Consider the following 20,725-nt stretch of genomic DNA (forward strand, 5'->3'; position numbering starts at 1 on the left):
TCCCAGAAGTGGAAATTACTCTGCCCTAGTCTAACTGAGGTGACAACCAACATATTCAAGGATAAGAATGATTTTTTTCTTAAAATGTATACAGATCTTAGACCTAATTCATTTTGGCTAAAGGATCTTAAGTTGATGAAGTGAGCTTAAATGAATCCCTCAGCCTCCTTGCTTTCTAATATTGTTGAAGCACCTAGTCCTTCAGAGTTACAAACAGCCATGTTAAAACACGGGGTTGCTGGTTTAACTTCCCTCGGAAGGGATGTTATGTTCTTACAGTCAGTCATTTAAACAAAGACCTGATTTGTCCTCTCCTGACTTCTGAGATGGATGGCTTTCCATATACTCACACTCTTGCTGTCATTTATTAAAATCATGAATTTTTGTTCCTTTCATTCCCTTTAATTCTTGGACTAAGGTCCAGGTCCTTGTTGTCATATCATCTTATCCTCATCCTAAGCAGAACTCTTGTCAGTATGCTTCTTATATTTAGCCTGTATCTAACCTCCAGTCAGAATTCCAATTGAAGAGTGTTATAGAGCTCTGTTATAGCTATTTGACAGATGACATGAATGATTGATTTGAGTTATTCAGGGTCAAAAAAATCTCACTATCAGTAGTTTGACCAGTTGGAACTTTTATGGTAGCTGCATATTTCTAGGATCCTCATTGTGTATCGCACCTAATCTGTTTGATATGTAAGCCTAATGTGATTATAATGCAAAACAGAGAGCCAATATACTGTTTAGGTTAAGTGAAGGAATAACATAAATCACATGGATTAAGAACATGATTCTTGCACGTGCTCTGTTGCCACAGAACTCTCTTACATCTTGTGTCTTTTTATGTATCCCTCAGGCTACCGAGGACAGAAGGGAGAAAGAGGGGAGCCTGGAATTGGGCTCCCAGGGAGTCCAGGTCTTCCTGGGACTTCAGGTAATAGTGATATTATCTTCACAACACAAGCAAGCCTCTAAAAACAGGAACCGCACCTTCTTGCCTGTGGCCCTTATGTGTTGCTACAGGTGAAGTTGAATGACCCATGTTGGTTGGAGTGAGGGAGGACGAGCCATATGTGATCTGCATTCTGATGGGGGTCTTTTATTTCATTAGCTCCGGGTTTGCCAGGCTCACCAGGTGCCCCAGGTCCCCAGGGCCCCCCAGGACCTAGTGGAAGATGTAATCCAGAAGATTGCCTCTATCCTGTGTCTCATGCCCGTCAGCGGACAGGTGGGAAATAACACACCTGAGGAAGACTTGACATTGAGCTATCTTAATACTCTCAACCCCTCATGATATGTGGGTGGCTTTTTTTTTTTTTTTTTTTTTTTTGGTTTTTGGTTTTGGTAGGCCAGACTTTAAAAGCAACAATTGGAATCCTATTCCTATAGTAATTGGGATATTAGCATTTTCAGCTTTTCCCAAATTCATTCCATTTGTTTTTCTTCACCATTACTATGATTTTTATTCAGGATCTTCTATGAACTAAGCAAGCAAATCTTGTCATTAGTTCTTCAAGATGAAATGACATCTTGTGATTGAGTAGGCTGATGGTGATGTGTTTTCTAGACTTATCAACTTGTATTTGGCCTTTGATTTCTGAATTTTAGAGTTTCAGACTTAAAGTTTTCTTGGAGTTTAAATTTACCATCATTGCTAAAACTTTCAACTTTTTTGACATAGTGCATTGCTCTTGCTCAATGTTTTTTGACTACTTTTATAGCTGAAGAATTCTTATACCATCCTATGTCGATCCTGCTTATGCAGAGAGATAGGCAATAAGAGCTTCACTTCGTGACTCATTTTGGAAAAAACAAAAAAACAAAAAACCCAGGAGGCTATTTTATCAGGGAGCCCAAAACCCACCATAGCCAACGACTGAAATGATTTTGTTTATTCTGTATAATGAGCTCAGTTCAAAGCAATCACCACTGGCATGAATATGTGCTGCATGAAAAGAGGGGAACAAAGTCCAATTGTACAAGAGTTCCACAAGAAAAGCCCAACACTGCAGTCTCTTCACTGAATTACTCATTTGGGAAAAAGAAGGCAGTTTTCCCTCAGAGGTGTTTGATGGCGGAGGCATCAAGCTCTCTTTGGTACCTTTGAAGCTTAAATGGCCTAGCAAGGTCTTGGGGTCCTGGTCTCCGTTATCCTTCTGGCTGGATCACTCTCCGATTGTAAGACAAGAACTGGCCATCAGAACAAAGGATGGGATTTGTAGCAACTGGGAAAGAAACCCCTTGATCTAGAAGATGAATGGGTGGTGTCTGCAGATGGTATCGAGGAGGTGAAGCCCAAAAGCTCTTACGGAGACACAGTTTTTCCGGAGAACCAGGGCAGCCAAGGAAAACCGTGGGACCGGATATGCAAGTAGCGCTCAGACCAAAGAGTTAGCACTAACTTCAGCGGGAACAACAGGCACCGTGAAGACCACGTCCTCTGACAGGGAACGGAAGTACAGTGATCATCAGGCCAATTGCTTTCTAAAGTATTTTTATTGCCTAGCTCTACATTATTTTGAGAGTTTAAAAACAACTGATTTTCTAGAACATTGGGCACGAGGGTGTTGCTGAAATCTAAGCAGTGGGTCCCACAGATGCAGTGAGCGTGCTGCCCAGAGCCCTTCCTGCCGCGGAAATGGGGAGACCCCGCCTCTTCAAAGAGCAGCACGGATTCCAGTTTGGCTGAACAGGCTAGAATGGTTGCTTTTATTTGTTAATTGGAAAATGAATTTAGAAAGACAAGCCCACTGAGATTGGAACAAGCTGTGAACAGAGTTGTATAGGGAGGCTTTTGTTCAAACGCACCCGTGAGCTGAACTGGTTTTCGTTATAGATGAATGAACTGCTGGTCAGGTACCGTCTACATGGCTGTGCACACACACAACCATTTAGTTATTTCGTATTGAATTATGATGTATATTTTAATTCCAAGTTTGTTTATTTTATCCTCTAAGGTTATTTTATTTATTTCCAATGTTTTTAACTTTAAATTGATTTTCTTCAATTTTCTTTCCTGTGCAATACCTATAATGGTGCTGTGTTTTAGATTAATGATTGGAATATACATATGCATTTTCTTAGTAAAATGAAAAATTATCCCTCCCAAAAATGTACAGAGATCCAAAATCTGGTGCTATGTGTATATCTTGAGCTTTTAATTTGTTGAACTTTAATTTTCTTGAATTTGCTGAAAGCTTACAACTCATCTGCCACTCCTTAATTTACTTGAACTTTTCATGAAGCTAGACATTTTGTATGTTTTCAAAGATTATTTTTTAATATTAATTAGTAGGTTGTTTATCCTTTTGCCTTTTTGCTAGTCCAGAAGTACTTATTTTAGCATGTTCATGTTTTCATGAACTTTTTTGCTGCTGGCGATCAGTGCATTTTTCCTTGTTTTCTTTGAGTCTTATATATCCATGAAAGGACTCAGTTCATTTTCTTGTTTTATAACTTCTGTTCATTTTAATTCCACAGAATATGTCATGCATCCTTTCTTATCAATTGTATATTTAGGAACCTTTCTTTGTCTAACTTCCATTAATTGCTGGGCTGGTCTATTCCTGTTCCAAGAATTTGGATTTATTCAGGTGATTAAAGCGGAACGGGGAATGTCGTGTTCTAGGATGCAAATGACAAAATAGAGTTCATTAATTCAAGCTCATTTGTTATAACTGACATATATGACTTAATCTACCTTTGGCATAAGAAGAAAAATGGGACTGTGTCCACATGGAATGAGGTCCTCTCACCCTACTTAACATTTACCTTCCAACATTTGTTCATGTCTCACATGATCTGCAACCAAGAGCGAAGAGAAAGCTTGGGCCCAGCTAACACAACACCAAATATAGTGGACATTTGGCAGTTGCCTAATTCCCTTACTGTTGAGAAAGTGGATAATTAAGGCCCCAAAGTAGGGTGGGAAATTTTCCCCTCCATAATTTGGTGGTTGCAAACTCTGTTGTATCATTTTATTCCATTCCAAAGCATTTGTTTACTTTCAGATAGATGTCAGTAGCATCCACAGCAGGGAAGAAGAATTATCAAATTTCTTGAATTATCTCTTATTTGGACTCTAGAATAATTTTAGGCCATGATGACAATTAGTAATTAAAACTGGTTTTGCCCTATATAAGTATGTTTGGATTCCAGCCTAACATTTTATACCAAAATCAGTCAGCACTTTTCACATAGAAATCTTTCTATGCAAAGAACAAGATATGACTTCAATTAATATTCCTAGCCTTTGGAATCTAAAGAAGAAAGAATAATTCAAGAGTTTGTTCATTGTTCTTTCCTGTTGAAGATATTAACCACTTCTTCCTAACCATAAGAGAAATGCAACCAGTCTTAACCTTTGAAATTTTTCACTATGTGATTGTAGTAATTTAATTAATGACTTTAAAGTAATCCCATATGCTATTTCTATATTTCATGGCATTGTTGAAACTAAAAGTTTTGTCACTTACAGAGCTTAAATAATTATCTTAAGATATGTTGTAAAAATGTCATTTGATGTTTGGATTATAAAATATTTTTTTATGACTATGTTTTAGGAGTTAAATAAGACTTAGCTTTTCTGCAGTCTTTCTCCTCTGTTGAGAACCTGTGATATACCTCCTTTTGTCCACAAGATGGTGTTTAAAGCAACTTGAAACTGAAGAACTGAACAGACTTGCAGAAATACAAGGCTAGAAACAGTTTAGTGGACAACTAAATCAGACCCTTGCCTTTGCACTTATTTTATTTTTTTTTTACTTTTATAAATAATTTCTTATTAATTTGTTTTTTGTTAATTTATGTTCTTCCTCATTTTAAGTATCTTTACAAAGAAGGCACAATAACCTGTGATTCCTTAGCTGTTTCCATTTTATCTCTTAAGTGGATTTATATACCTGCTTAACTTGTACCTTTACTATTGGTAACTTTAGTTTGTATGCTACCCTCATATTTTGGTGATTGACGTGAAAACACCTAAGTATTCATCCTACTTTTCAGACAGGATATTCCTTGTTTTTTTTTTTTAATCAGACAGGATACTCTCTTTTGATGGACAAGTAAAAAGCATTAACCTTATCTCAAGAAGTAGACCATTTATAAAATTACATAATGTCTAAATCTCCATAATATTCAAGGTACTTAAAATTTTTAAATTTAAAAGTTAGATTTGTACAACTTTCTATTTTTCTAGAAATATATCACTATTTACAAAAAAAGATAAGGAACATTATTTTTCAAATTACCACTTTAATTTTCCTAACAGAGGTAATAATACCCTGAGATTGAGAATTTCTAGGTTAAATTATATTCTTCAGTCTTCTCAATGAATTCGCAGAATCATTTTGCACATTGGTTCATTGCTTTTGTTCACTTTTTTTCCACATCTACCTGTGTTCACTTTCTTAAGACACATAAGTGTTCATTGTTCTTCCTTCCCAATGTTCTTTCTTAGAACTTTAGTGTTGAGGGACCTATACCCTCTTCCCCGCTCTTTACGCCCTTTCCTCTCACAGAGACTACCTAGGCTTCTAGGAGGAGGAAATGAAAAAGAACTGAATTTCTATCTTTTATGCCTTGATACTTCTAAGTGACTTAGCCCATTAAATTCATTTACTAGTTGGCTGGCAGTAGTAGTAGCATTATTTCTATTAATATTTTTTAATTACTAGGAGACTCAGGAAACAAGACAAATGGATGTCTTCAGTTTTACTATGTTGGGTAGCTAGAGCTATAATCCAAACATTTTCCTCGACAAAATCATGCCAGGCTAACTGGTGAGTTTAAACTGAATGAAGAACCAGTTGAGTACAGAAAAAGCTCACTCAGACAAGCAGACCCAGAAGAGCAAAAACTTACCTCAGAGATAAGGCAGGTTTATATAACCAAAGCTAAGTCTAAGCAAATCTAAATGGAAAACATTTTGTGTTCACATAATACAATAACAAGTGATATATGGTACAACTCAAGGAGTTAGCTACTTGCTTCATGAATTTGTCGAAAGTGAATATTAACTTATGGGGTTCTTCAATAAGAATTAAGTTCATCAGAAGGGTGTGTGTTATTTGACCATAATAAGCTTATGGGTGTAAAGATGCTAATTAATTTGCAATTTTTTATTTTGCTGTATTATTTAAAGTATATTTTAGGGATAAATATTTTTCAGTGTATTGATGTATTTAAATTCAGATTGTTTTATGGCATATTTTATAACTATTTATTTTTAAAATAACATTTAGGTTGTATTTTTTGCCCATTTTGTTCTCTACCTTACCTCATCCAACTATCCAAGATTTCATTCAACATACTCAAGTTAAGTGGAATGGCACTGGTTTTATTCCAAATCCCACTTGGATATAATGTTTTGAGGCCTTGATTCCTATATGTCCATGATACATAATGAGCTTTTCGCTTATCTTAGCAATAAAGGATTTAACCCTAAATCAAGGAATTCTGAGGTGCAGTTATTAACACCGTTTTCAACTCTTCACCATTTCACCATGTCTCATGGCTGAAATCCACACTTCAGCTCCATTCTGGTAGGTCTCAGCCACAAAGATACCCCAAAAGCACTTGTATGTCAAGTGTGAGCCACAAAAATGTCCAGGATACTTGTAACTTGGACTGTTCAGGGTTCATGTTTATACCATGCTGGAGATGATGCTTTTGCTTCTCATAAGAATCAGTGCTTAGCTCATAATAATTAAGTTTATTACCCATCTCCCTGGAAGTTCATAAAAAGCCTGGTCCAATGATTACAGATAAGAATTACAAGCAGAAACAAGTCAGAGAGCAACCCGTCCTTTGCGGCTTTTGTCCCACAAAAGTGGTCTCCTCACTAAAATCGTATAAGATTTATTGGTATAGAGGGGCCTGAGCAAGATAAGAAACAAGATAAGAAACATCACAGTTAAGTTTTCTCATAAAGTAAGCTCTTACATCATTAATGATGTCAATAGGCAATAAGAAGTTAAATACATAGCATGTTTCCTTAACTGAAATTAATCCATCAAAACACACCAGTGGATTTCCATGTCTGTTTAGACTGGGAAATGCTTTACATAGGTCTTAACTATTTTCATCTTCAGGTCTCCTTATGATATAAGAAATTTAACCAGGTGCTCTCTAAGGAATATTCTTAAGTCTTTACACACAGAGATCTTCAAAACAGAGGCCAAAGACACATTCAAAAAAATCTTAAAAAGAAAGGTAGTTTCTTGGAGCCAGTTTCCCTCATCTGTTCTCTCTCTCTAGTTAGTCTTAGAAAACTTGTTGGAGTCAAGAGTAAGATGTGGAAGCATGTTAAGGGAAAGTTAGCATGGATTTATGAAGACTGAAAATAATATCAACATCCTCTTTCTGATAACTGGATCTAACAAATAGAGTACACTTCCCCTAGTTAATCACTTAAAGGGCATTTGAGCATGTGTATTTATAGTCCTACATTGTAATGTTAACGAATTATGATTTAATATTTACTGAGCCATATGCACTTCATACCACCATCCCAGATCGCAAGCTCACTGAAAAGGGTTAAGTACACAACTGAAAAGGATTTGCTTTACCCAATGAAAAAAAGTCTTGACCTATACTGATTGAGCACAAATATTCTTTAAAAATAGTTGAAATCATTTATGTTCCCTGCAAAATCTGTAAATGGCAGAATCACTAGTTTGCTAGTATTTTTTTTTTTTCCTTATTAGTACTTTTCCTTTAGTACTTAGTCCTTTTGCCAGGGCTAAGAGAAAAAAAAAAAAAAACTTTCTTGATATTTGGTATGATTTGATGTATTTTTAGTGATCTTCTCCATATATTGGTTTATTTTTAAACTTGTAGATATATGCCAGAAACACTGCCGTAGCCAAAGTATCAAATAATACAGTCGGAGGTGGTCTTCTAAAGCAGGGATTCACCTTAGCTTATCCAGGTAGCGAGTAAATCAGATTTTACTAATGATGTTTAAGAATAGCAATATTCGTTTAGACAGCTTGGCTTATAAAGTGTCTATAATCAAATCAATGACATAATTGATAGACTACTAGTTCAGACTCTTCTGCTAGACAGAAGTCAATTATCCCAAACCATGCCAGTGAATTTATGTACTCAGTCAACCTGGGAAGTGATTTCCGTGGTTCTTAACCAACCTGTCAGATATTTGGGGTGAAAATCATATCGTAATGCCATAGAAGAACTGCCTAGAAATAAATCAGCAATCATTAGCCCTTGAGTAATATGCCAGTTTCTAACCAACCTTAATTATTCACACACTCTTCTCTCAGTGAGTGCTCTAGGTGACACTTCACCCAACTCTTAAAAATATCTCAAAGAGGTTTGGAACTTTGTGTTTTGCTAGAGAGAGAGATTTGGCTTAATTAAATGTTTATCAACTCTCTTCCATTGGAGAGGATTTGCTGGATGCTTTTCTTTGCAATTTCTCAGTCAAGTATTTACTGCTTCTGTAAACTATTTCACTTAACTGAATTTACAATGGATTGTTCCCACCATTTGGAATGTGCTAGTTTTGCATAATCTATTTGTAAGTGGTTGTTTCCAATATTGCTTATGGTATCCGCGGGGCTTGTTGTACAGCCTTTTATATATCAAGTTTGTAAAACAGTTGAATGAACTGTTCTTTGAAATTTTATTTTTTAAAAATTTTCTTATGAATACAATATTCTAGAACTGGGAAACCTATTTATTTGGTTATCTAGTTTTTCTTTTGTTGTATTTGATTCTGTCACTCCAGTTAGAATAAAACCATCTTTGTGGAAATTCAAGACAATTTCTTTGCATTTATTTGGTTAGATGTTGCAGCACCTAAAAAGGTTTGCCATTTATATAAAGATCATTTTAAGTAATAATGACAAATATCTCTATTCCCAAAACTTATCTATTCCACGTGAGGGAAAAACATCCTTCTCAGTGTATGTAAATAGCACTCATTATGCAGCCAAGTTAGGATCATTCTCCTTAAGCACAATCCATGTTCAAATCACAGAACTAGATGCTATAAGCAGTTTTAAAGAAATCCAGGTTGGGGGAGGGGAGGGTAGAAGGGACTGCCTGGCTGGCTCCTTCCATAGAGTATGCAACTCTTGATCTCAGGGTCATGACTTCAAGCCCCACATTGGGTGTGGAGATTTCTTCAATCAATCAATCAATCAATCAATAAATCATTTTTAAAAATTAAGGAAATCCAAATACAAATTAAATAATGATTGGTTTGGCCAAAAAAATAGGCCAAAATTTTTAAATATATAGCAAATATACACAAGAAAAAAAATTGGTATCAAAGATCCTATTAGGGCTCACTCCCCCTTGACTTGAGAGAACTGAATTCCATAAACCAACCAAAGATATCGACTGTTTTGAGCACTGTGCTATGCCTCCAAGAGAAGTTACTGTGACATAAAATTAATATATTAAGTCTGATCAATAGTTTAAAGAAATGTCGATAAAACAGCCATCTATGTGACTATGTAAATAGCAATAAAGTGCTTGAGTGGTCAGGCAATACCTGTCTTATAGATCAGAACACCGTGCTTTAGCTGAGTTGTCGATATAAAATGTCTAAGAAAAATGGTGAAACATAAATCATTTTTGCAGCAGTGAAGTTCTAAATAGGAGGTATTAACAAACCGTTGAAACAAAAGCAGTGGTTCCTAACCTAGAAACAAGCATGGAAGTGGTCTATGAAGTCTGAAACAGTCTGCAAACATGTTTGTCCATATGCTCACATGTGTTTTCCTGGGATGATGGCCCCATGGCTTTCATCAAAATTTCAAAAAGGTCCTTGAAGCTCTCCCTAAAGCAGCACACATACACAGGAAGAACTTCTCTTCCCAGGGTAACACCCCCCAGGGAACAGGAAGGGCTTTTTGATTTCTCCATAGGAAAAAAGCACTAACATTATAAACATGCCTATAGAAATACCAGTAGCTAAAAATTTTTCAAAGTATCTAAATAAGTTCAGTGACTTCATTGAACACGATTATTTATAAGAAAACATGCAAGAGATTAAGAAACCATATTTATTTCTTCTTTGGTACAACCAGGGATTTTACCTCAAACCTTGAAAATAAATAACCTCGTTAAAACCTATGAATGGCAGGATGTTAAAATTCCTTCTTTGCTTCACATAGAAGAGCTCAAAACGTTAATGGGCTTGGGAGACAGTACAGTTCAACAAAAATCCAGGCTGGCTACAAAACCGGCACCTGGCGGCCGAGAACCGTGGCGGGCGGCCCCGGGGAGCTCAGGCTGCTGGGCGTCCTAATGCTGCTGGGTGTCCTAAGGCTGCTGGGCGTCCTAAGGACCGGTTCCAGCGGCTGCACTGAGGCTTCTTCCTAACGGGTCTGATAATCCTCTGTATAACCCAAACAGTAATCTGAGAACATCTAAATAAAAGAGGAGAAGAACTACTCCGGCTAAGGAAAACCAGACAGTTGTCCTCCTTTATTGGCACAGCGGCCCACGATGTGTCCCACATGCACAGCTCAAGTTCAACGCCCCGGGAAGAGGATTATAAATTTATTTAAGGAGAGGGTTTGGGGGGTTTTTCTGGTTGTTTTGTGTTTTGTTTTGTTTTGTTTTTTTAATCTGATGACTCTCCTGTCTACTCTCCAAAGGCAAAGAAAGAGGATTTATTGAATAGCACCATTGTTTTAAATCCGTCAAATAAGACTTAGGTAATAACGTTGAAGGTAATGCATTGTGGTCTCCTGCTTCGGCTTCGGGCGGGTTTCTCCTCCACGCTCCTTTACCAGGCACGGTTTATGCAGACAGCCACAGGGCACTAAGCTTTTCACTGATCGGGCCCTTTGCTAAATGCCCGTTGCCCAGCCTGCAGGGTGCAGGAAGCCGGCTCGCAAAACCCAGGAGGGCCAGGAGGGCCCGGGGGGCCGGGAACCCCGGGAATTCCTGCCACCCCTGGGGGCCCTCGCTCGCCATCCCGGCCGTTCCTCCCGTAGCTGGCAGGACCTGGTTCACCTGAAACACAAACGGTTGCACATGTGAACAGGAGAACCCCGATGGCAGTGAGCTGGCCGCAAGGCACCCACCCGACTCCCTCCCGCAGCCCAGCGGGGTGCACCCAGGGCCTTAGGAAGTGCTTTTGAAAAGGATGGATGAAGATCGATGATGACGATAAAATTCCTTCACTAGACTTGGGTTTCTTAGAAATTAAAAATGAAAGGAGGCCTCAGCATCTCCAGTAGGGTGGCCTCTGGCCACACAGGTCTGAGCACTGAAATGTGGCTAAGTCAAATTGGGATGAACTGTTAGAGTGTAAAACACACCCAGACTTTGAAAAATGAGTGTAAATTTTATACTAGTATAATTGTTATTAATGTAATTGTTAGTGTAAATGTTATGTTATTCGCCATACAGTACATCATAGTGTAAAATTTTTAAAATATTATTTCATTAATCATTTTTGTTCTTATTACATGATAGAGTGATATTTTAGACACAATGGCTTCAATAAACTATTATTAAGATTAATTTCACCTGATTCTTTTGACATTGATCATGTGGCTAGTAGCAGGTTTAAAACTTGGCACACACCTCTCCTTGCGGCTCGCGTTGTATTTCTCCAGTAGCATCATCCCTAGTAGGCGAGCAGTCTCCAGACAGGGAGTGCAACTACAGCTCAGTGGTTAAAAGCACAGGATTTAGAGGCAGACAGCCCTAAGTTCTTGCTCTGCCATTTGTGAATAGGGTGGCATTAGCAAGTCATGAATCTCTCAGTTTCTTCATCTCCAAGATGGGATGATACCTTCTTTAAAACTAAATTCCATGCCTGAAAGCCTCCAATAAGTAGGGGCTATTTGATTGTGAGGATATCACTGATGGATGTCTTCGAAGTCTGTACAGCGCACCTGCAAACTTCCAAGATGTTTTCCCATCAGGGGTTCACCCCTGGGTGAACTTGTGAACTTTATCATGATGGCCTGCGTTCCTCGGGAGCACTTTGTTCCCTTTGTCATGTTCAAAGGTTGTTTGGTCACCCCATGGGGCACATTCTCTGAGGCAGGGCACCCCAGGGCAGGGAGGAATTTCTGCTGAATGTTTAACCCACCCCATCACACCAGCAGTGTTTTCATACTATTAGCGTAAAGATGGCAGGAAGCAATCAGTGTGAGACAAATTGTATGTGCCATGATGATACAGTTTTATAGAGATCCTCTCTTTCCATCTCAGCCCTCCTACCTGGGCCATTCAGCTGAAACAGTGAACATGTTCAATTATGTATCTGCTTAGATTCAGTTACTTTCCTTCTTTCTCAGTGGTTTTAGTTTTCTTTTTCTATTTTTGTGGTCTTACTACACATGTCTTTTATTGGTCTTATTATAGTGGTCCAGTCTTACTAAATGGTCTTTTTTTTTTAAGATTTTATTTATTTATTTTATAGAGATCACAAGTAGGCAGAGAGGCAGGCAGAGAGGGAGAGGGGGAAGCAGGCTTCCTGCTGAGCAGAAAGCCCGATGTGGGGCTCGATCCCAGGACCCTGAGATCATGACCTGAGCCGAAGACAGAGGTTTAATCCACTGAGCCACCCAGGCGCCGCACTAATTGGTCTTATTACATATATCTCACATACTTTCATTTACTCATTTTATTTATTTTTTTAGATTTATTTAGTTATTTGACAGAGAGAGAGCACAAGTAGGCAGAGAAGCAGGGAGAGGGTGAGGGAGACAGACTCTCCACTGAGCAGGGTGCCCTACCTGGGTCTCGATGCCAGGACCCTGAGATCATGCCGAAGGCAGACACCTAACAGACTGAACCACCCAGGCGCCCTCTCACATAACTTTTAGAAGGAAGATAGATCAGAGATTTTATTTTACATATAAGATCTCATTCTACCTGTGATGCTTACAATTAGATCCACACAAAGCAAGAATATAGAACACATTATTAAGTTTGAATCATTATTTCGGTTCTATCCATCTCAAGCCTTTAGATAAGCAGAGAAGTAATGATTTCCCCTAATCTATCCCATAAGCCTCCATTTAACTATATTAAGTTGTAGTGAAGCAGATGATTGTGTTTTCCTCTAAAGACAAGGCCCCTGAGAAAGTTTTTCCCTAATCAAGAGCACCTGTAAATAAGCCTCTAGCAGAAGCTCTCCAGGTCTCCCGACACAAGCGGTTGTTCAAAGTTGCTCTTTGAAGGTTTAAAAGATAGGCCAGAAAAAGGTGTGCATAAAGGGTAACTTTCACACACCTTAGGCGCAGCAATGTTCCCATGGAGACATACCATGTCTGCCTTCACAAAATCAAATCAGGATAAAGAGGAGAAAATGCCTAAAGGAAAGGTCACAAACCAAATGACCACAGAGGCAAAGTGGATAAGGCAGATCAGGGTGGGCGAACAGTGGGGAACCCAGGAGCCAACCCTTGTTTTTGTAAATAGTTTTAGAACAGAGCCGTGGCCATGTGTGTATGTATCACCTACGGCTGCTTTTTCACTACAAGGGCAGAGCTGTCTAACCGCCACAGAGACCGCAGGACCCAGAGATCCAAAAACTCTGGTCCTTCGCAGAAAAAGTCTGCTGACCCTTAAGGAAGTAAAGAAATGGCCCTGGATTAAGAATGCCCTGCTGTCTTTACAAGAAGAAAAGTGATAACGCAGGTCTAATGAAAACGGATATAATGAGAAGCCCCACCTCAGTGGCAGGGAGGCTACAGGGAGGACTGAGGCCTGTGGCAGCTCTGCTCCAGCCCACGGCTGCCACGAGGGAAGACGGGCCAGAGCCTGCAGAATCTCTGATAATTGTCAGGGGAAGCTCGAAGCTGAGTTCTTGAATAGGTCTCTCCGTTTCTAAACGTTAGGATTCAAATTTTTATTGAACATTTGCAGAACCAGCCACCTGCCTAAAACCTTAAACTTAAGGGAATTTATTCTCTACTACACACCGATATTAGACATCAGAAGGAAAGCTTTTTAGGTTTTCCTATGTGGTGCCCCATCACTGCACATTGCAGGAGAGGTTTCCCGCTTGCTGCATTTATTCCAGATTCCTGCTCATCCTCTGAAGAGTTGATGAAGCCATCCTGCGTACCCTCGATTTATTTTATGTAAAGCACATCTAGTCCAATTCTCCCTTGAGCGAACACCGCTAGTGACCTTCGGGAGCTTTTATGATGTCCCTGTCATCAAGGTCATCATCCTCATCAACACTTACAAACTATTTCCACTTTGCCACGGCCATGAACTGTGCTCAACGTTGATCCTATTCAACTCTTGTGTGAACTGAGAGTTAAGAAGGCTAAAAAATCGTCCATCGTCACAAAGCCAGAGGGTGTTGCAGCTGGAAACAAGGGTCCTTCACCGACCCTCTAATCCAACCTTACTCCCGTAGCCATGGATGAGCTAATTCTGCCGCGGTGTGTGCGCGACTGCGCACGTGCGTGCGTGTGCCTGCGCCGCAGGTGTGGGTGGGGTGGGTGCTTTTTGTTTAATTCTTTGCACCCGAATTGACTAGGAAGTAAAAAGAGGTACAGTCAACAAGGGTAGTATTGATTCTTCCGGAGCTCTAAGTGTCCTAAGAAACCAAAGATATTTTTACTGAGGTTTTTGTCCTGTAGAAATGACCAGCGGAAGAAACCAGCCGTCACATAACAGATCGTCAGTTTCCGGTGAGCCCAGACCCTGGGCATTTACTCTCAAATGTTCTTGTTACTGTTTAGGTATGTAATTTTGGGGTGACGCTATGTCACAGTCCAAATCATTCAAGAAGTCCAGCAGCTTCATTAGCAAATATCTGTAAACTACCCTCCAACTCCTCAGAAGAAAACAGATCTGAAGTGTTCGCATTATGCTTTGTCTGCCTCGTGGGTGTGTTAGCTGCACTAACCAGCTAATGATTACACAATTTTCTGAAATCTCAAGGGCCTATAAAAACGTTATGGCCAAACAGTGTTATTTTTAAAAATAAATGTCTGTGTTATTCTCTGTATGAACACTAGAGGGTAGTCATGTTACACTGACAGAGACCAGTCCCCCCTGGAACATTCTGAAGGATCTAACACACGCGGCAGAGTGAAAGGGACCGAATAAAGGCCTTAAAAAAACCACCTGCAAGTAATTTTCAGCATTAATTTATCCACGGGTTATGTAAAATATGTGTCAGAGACTTCCTTACAGTTCTCACCTTACGCTGAGCTTACTTTTGTGGTGTTTAACAAAGCATATATGTTTAAGGAATTGGCATAAAGTGGTTTGTGTATTTAAGTTCCCCACGGCCAAATATAATAGTTGCAGTGACGGGAATAGGATAAATGGCTACTGCTAAACCAGGCTGCACTGAATGTGCCTTTGGTTTGGGGCTTGTTGGGGGTTTTTCCACTCAATATTCACAAGCAAAGCTCACCTCTGGGCAAATTTTGCCTAAGAAACCTAAATAGCCCAGTTGCCTAGCATGACCCCACACAAAGCCAGATCTACCCTTCTCTCCTCATCCAAGAAGGGAAAGCATGTCAGCCCACAAGCCACATTTCTGGTGGTCACAAACTTATGAGTCCTTATTTAACTGGCTTCTTCCCCTCATGAGTTTGAATGCACAGTGGAGATCAGGACCTATTCTTAAATATGTTTCCTTAAAATCCTCAGAGCGGCAAGGAACTGGTCCCAAGCCGGCAAGTTCAGAGGCAGCAGGCATAGAGAGTTACTCTTAATGATACAACCCAATCAAGCGATACCACCAAAGGCCTGTGATAAGTAACTGAAGGTAGGGGCAGGGGGTTGAGGGCATCTAAAGTCCCAGGGATCTCTAATGTGATCTGCTCTGCTCTGTGAGAGGCAAAAAGGAGTCAAGACATTAAATGGTTATGGGACATGCTGAAGTTACATGGCTAGAGTGGCAAAGACCAAACTAAAGACAAACATTACTGGAGAGCCAGCTCAACATTCTGTCTACTACGTGAACCTGGACCTAGGAAGTATGAATATCTGCCTCTGTCACTTATTACCTGAGAGACCTTTGTCAGAGCAGGTGACCTTTGTAAGTCCATATTTCCTCAAACACGAACAGAGGAATACAAAATGATCATAGCTAAGTTTGCAAAATGCTGGCCATATGCCAGGCACTGTTCTAAGTGTTTCACATGTATTCGCATGTATGTAGATCTTCCTGAATAACTCTAGAGGGTACATGTGCTTATTAACCTTGTGACACGGAGGGGAAATGGAAGTGCCAAGAGGTGAGGTAGCTGCAAGGAAGTGACAGAGCAGTGTGTGCACCCTGCAAGCCTGGCTCCAGTCTGGGAAACAGACTGGAGGATTCATGGGAACTTCTTAGACAAAGAGCACTTCTTGCCAATCAGCATGACAGTTTTAGTAATGATCTATGGTCCATATGAAGCAGTGTACCATTACAGCCCAAAGGGCCACGAAACACTCAACACTGAACAGAGAGATACGATATGGAAAGGAGATGAAGAACTAAAACTATCTACAAAGAGCAAAGGAATTCTGATAACTGTTAGATAATTAATGCATTAGTTACATTTTTTTCAAATATATCAGATCATGTTTACATCAGAAAGAATGATCAAATGAACTTTTTTCATCCAGGAGGATTTAAGTCCCAAATCCAAGTCCCAATAGAAGACAACAAGGAAAGTTGCAGGATATCCTGTTCTGCAGGATGTTTCTTTTAGGTACCAGACAAGTCCCTGCACAGAGTGCTATTGGAAGTTCCTCCAGGCCCTAAAGTCCTATTACTATTACATTTGTGAGAGCCCAGAAACCACGTTTCTAATCACATTCCAGGTTCTGCCAGGGAAATTAAAAAGCCCAGCCTCTCAGTGGACAGTGAACTCGTTTAACAATTTACTGTGAACCAGTACTTTGCATTTATAATTTGGAGTCGGAAGTCACCCAATGTCATAGAGCTAGTAAGTGACAGAGTCGGGATTTGAACCCAGGATATCTGAACTGTGGAGCTCCAGATAGCTCACTTGCCCAGTACTAGCTTAAGGAGACAAATGACTCAAAAAGCTCTTGTTTGGAGAGTGATGGATTGGGGAAATTGTTAGCTAAGCGTATTCATAGCGTAGATGAGAGAATGTGAGCTGACCTAAAAACCAGAGAAAACCAAAGCACCCAGCTGATGCTTCGGGTTTTGGGGGGAACATAAACCCTTTGTGCCTGTGCACTAAAGCACTTGCAAAACCGCGTGCTTTTGAAGGGTGTCCCAGGCTTTTAAAATATAATCTGAAACTCAGATTTCCCACTAAATAATGTTAGATATCCTCTCAAGGGAAATATAATAAAAGCCCAGATTTCAAAGTGGTACCAGGAAGCAAGGGACGAGGACTGGCAAGAAGCAGAAAGGAAAAGACAAGGGGCAGGTGCCCCAGTCCTGAAATAGCCCATCAACGTTTTTAACAGATCATATTTAAGTATTAAATCCAAGACCAGCTATAACAAATTAATTTTTTCCCAAGGGAGACAAGATGAGGACCAGGCAGAGCTGCCAGGGATGAACCTGCCCTGCCTTAACCATTGTGCCCAGCACACATGTCTGAGGTACTAAAAAGCAAACCAGGGACGCCCCCTGCTGGGAGAGCAATGGCCCAAGAGCACATGGGAACCGCTCCCAGTCAGATTCAGCAACTCTGAGCGCAGTTACTGCAGGTGGAGACCGACGCGTCCCCTCATGACAGCCTGGGACACTGCACATACAGAGCTGGGTCTGCCTCGGTCTTCCCATTTGAAACCCAAAACATGGTTTATCAACAGAGTGTTGGAAACTAACAGTCACCAGAAATGATCATCTATTTCCGCTAAAGGAAAACCTTGCCAAGAATACAAGTTGCTGATCTGAGAACTGTTACATGATTTTACAACAAAGTGGGAGAAGGAGAAATTGTAAGGCAATCCTATAATATAGAGATAATTAAGTAAATTGGAATGATATTTTTATCAGCTTTAAACCACCTATCGCTACCACTGATAAAGGAGGAAAGCACTCAGTAAATTTTATTTCCCTTTCCTCTGCTAAACATCCATGAATGAATGCAGAATTTATCATACACTGAAATCTTCTCTTGGTCCCGTGTAGCTTCAACCAGATTTTCTTTCCTTTTCCAATCATAAAAACCTCCTTTTCCAATCACAAAAATTTATCAATTTGTGAAAGCATTTTGACAGACCCATGAATCACAGTTTTGCATAGCAGTGTTTGAGCCGTCTCCAAATGTATTCATATTTTTTTAAAAAATTTTAATGAGAGAGCAATTCCCAGGAGCAATGAAATGGATAATGAGAAAGCAGTGATGTTTTTGGCTGCAATTAGAAGCATGATTGAATAGGTAAGCCTGTCAGAATTAGAAAATGAGCATTTCTTTTTCTAAATTCCCCTACACCAAGTTTTCCAAGTCCACTGTGGAAGTGTGGACCACCCTTTCTCGGCAGATCATCTCACCCTGATTCTCCTCAGCTCCAGGGTTTGGAAGACTTACTTAGCCCAGCTGTAAGGGTTCGCTGGGAGGCTGCATGTCATTCAGGCACTTAAACCGAACTGACTTTCTGTACTGCTTCTGTGGTGGGGCTGGTAGGCCATTTCCCAGAGGATGTGTGTGTGGCAGCTTAGGCTGTGGGGACAAAGTAGCCAGTGTGTAAAGACAGAACAGACGCCCAGTGTGCAAATCCAGGCTCTTCACACAGAGGCAACTTTGTCACCTCAGCCAGCGCAGCTGTGATACGTGGCTCGTGCATGGTTCTTTGTGGCTATATGAATAGGAATGTTCAGGTTTATTTTATTTATTTACTTTGGATATGGGTTTCTGGAGGGTCTGGATATTTGAAACAGGAGCTTGTAAAATAAGACTTCGGTTACCCCCTATGCAACATGAGTAGTTTGAAAACTTGGATTAATTTTCTCGTTGCTCTGACTTTTCGGTTAAAAAAATAAACGGGAAACTATCAATGAGGCTAACAATGGCTAGGACCTCATTCATTCAGAATTTTCTAACAAGTGCACTATGGCTGGACCTTGACACGATTTTTTAAAGTCATCTATTTAAGAAATTAATATTTTAAGCCCTGACACTTGTTTTCTCACGAGGACCAGAGGCATGATTTACAATTCATTTAACTCTTCATTAAAGTTGGTCTTGAAAAATCTGTGCCAGCCATTACTGAGAATCACATGACAGGCATAAGTAATTAAAGGGCAAGTCTTTATAATGGTATCCAATTCAGACTGCGCAGTCGCTACCAATTTCCCAACCCTGTGCTGCCATATAACACACTTACCTGGGAGACCTGTTGCTCCGGGCAAGCCCTTCGGACCTCTTCCTGGAGGGCCACGTTCCCCCCTCTCTCCCAAGTCACCTGCATTTCATTAGAGAAATGTTATTTTTCTGTATGTTTATAAAAAGAAAGTTCCATATTTTTAAACTTTCAGCAGACCCAGCGTTGAGAAAGCAAAATCTCATGAAGTTGCCACAAACGAGGTTGTAGTAAATACATAGCCAGGCAAAACATAAGTCAATTATATGAAGAGATCTAAGGGGAAAAATCAAATAATCATATTCATTAAATGATAAACTAAAATATCTAATGATCAACATTCAGTAAACTAAGAATCAAATGTTGCCTCCTTAACATGATAAAATGTATCTACCTCAACCGGGGAGTTAGGGTAATGCCTACTGGGAAACATGAGAAGCAGTTCCACTACACACAAGCATCACAGAGATGCCCACGTTATCATTAGTATTTGTCATTTAGTTTGAGAGTCGAAAACATCCCTCTTTTTAAGTGGTATCAGTGTGTATCTTAAATCCTTGAAAATCAACTCAAAATCTACTACAAGCAATGAGAGTAATTCAGTAAAGGAGCAAGATACAAAATTAATATATGAAAACCAGTTGTTTTCATATATACAAACAACCACCAGAACTAAGATGTAGTGAAAAAATATCCCATTTATAATAACAATTAAATTAATAACAAGGAAGAAGTTTAATCAGAAATATGCAAATCCAACATTAAAAAATTAACATTTCTGAAAGATACAAAAGGACTTGACAATGTTTGTAGGTGGAATGACATCATCACAAAAAAGTGTGAGTTCTCCCCAAGATGACATTTCATCATGTTCCCAATAAAAATTTTTTAACCAAAAAAGGGAATTCTGAAGTTTGTACAGAAAAATGCATAAGCCAGAATAGCCACAAAAACTCCAAAAAGAAAAGCTATGTAAGGGAACTAATCCTACCATGTATTAATCCACTGAGCCACCCAGGCGCCCCAGTCCTACCACGTATTAAACCAATTAACATGGTGTGGTACTGGTACATGAATAGATAAACCACTGAAACAGCCCAAAAACAGGTTCAGCTACATAAAGGATTTTGTTTTGTAATAAACATGTCATCTTAAAGTGGGAAGCAGTCAAACGAGTCAATAAATGGTGTTTGAAAAAGTGGGAAGCCAGCTGGAAAAAAAAAATAAAGTTGAATCTGTTCCTCACAACATAATCCGGGATACATTACAAGTGGATCAAACATTTAAATGTATAAGAACCAGAAGAAAACAAGGGAGAATTATTTTATAACTTCAGATTTGAGTTGGCCTTTCTGTTATGATTCAAAATACGAAGAGTTCCTATAATCTATACAAAAAGGTCAACAACAATAAAAAGATAGAATATATAAGCAAAAAAGCCACTAAAAGGAAACAAAAATAAGTCTGGAATACATGAA

At 39.4% G+C, this 20,725-nt stretch overlaps 2 protein-coding genes across 2 annotated transcripts in view; one reads left to right on the top strand and one right to left on the bottom strand.

Annotated features, from left to right (window-relative positions):
- Positions 1-1,241, top strand: part of COL19A1 (collagen type XIX alpha 1 chain) — a gene marked incomplete at both ends in the record, with an annotated part of 315,931 nt that extends 314,690 nt beyond the window's left edge. The window contains 2 exons of the mRNA XM_080806683.1: positions 859-936; positions 1,114-1,241. Coding sequence (XP_080662809.1) covers positions 859-936; positions 1,114-1,241 — 206 coding nt within the window. The remainder of the gene's footprint in view (positions 1-858; positions 937-1,113) is intronic.
- A 9,568-nt stretch (positions 1,242-10,809) lies between these two features.
- Positions 10,810-20,725, bottom strand: part of COL9A1 (collagen type IX alpha 1 chain) — a gene marked incomplete at both ends in the record, with an annotated part of 62,966 nt that continues 53,050 nt past the window's right edge. The window contains 2 exons of the mRNA XM_080806534.1: positions 10,810-10,994; positions 19,272-19,349. Coding sequence (XP_080662660.1) covers positions 10,810-10,994; positions 19,272-19,349 — 263 coding nt within the window. The remainder of the gene's footprint in view (positions 10,995-19,271; positions 19,350-20,725) is intronic.

The sequence above is a fragment of the Martes martes genome (genome assembly GCF_963455335.1).
Source record: "Martes martes genome assembly, chromosome: 6".
NCBI lineage: Eukaryota > Metazoa > Chordata > Mammalia > Carnivora > Mustelidae > Martes > Martes martes.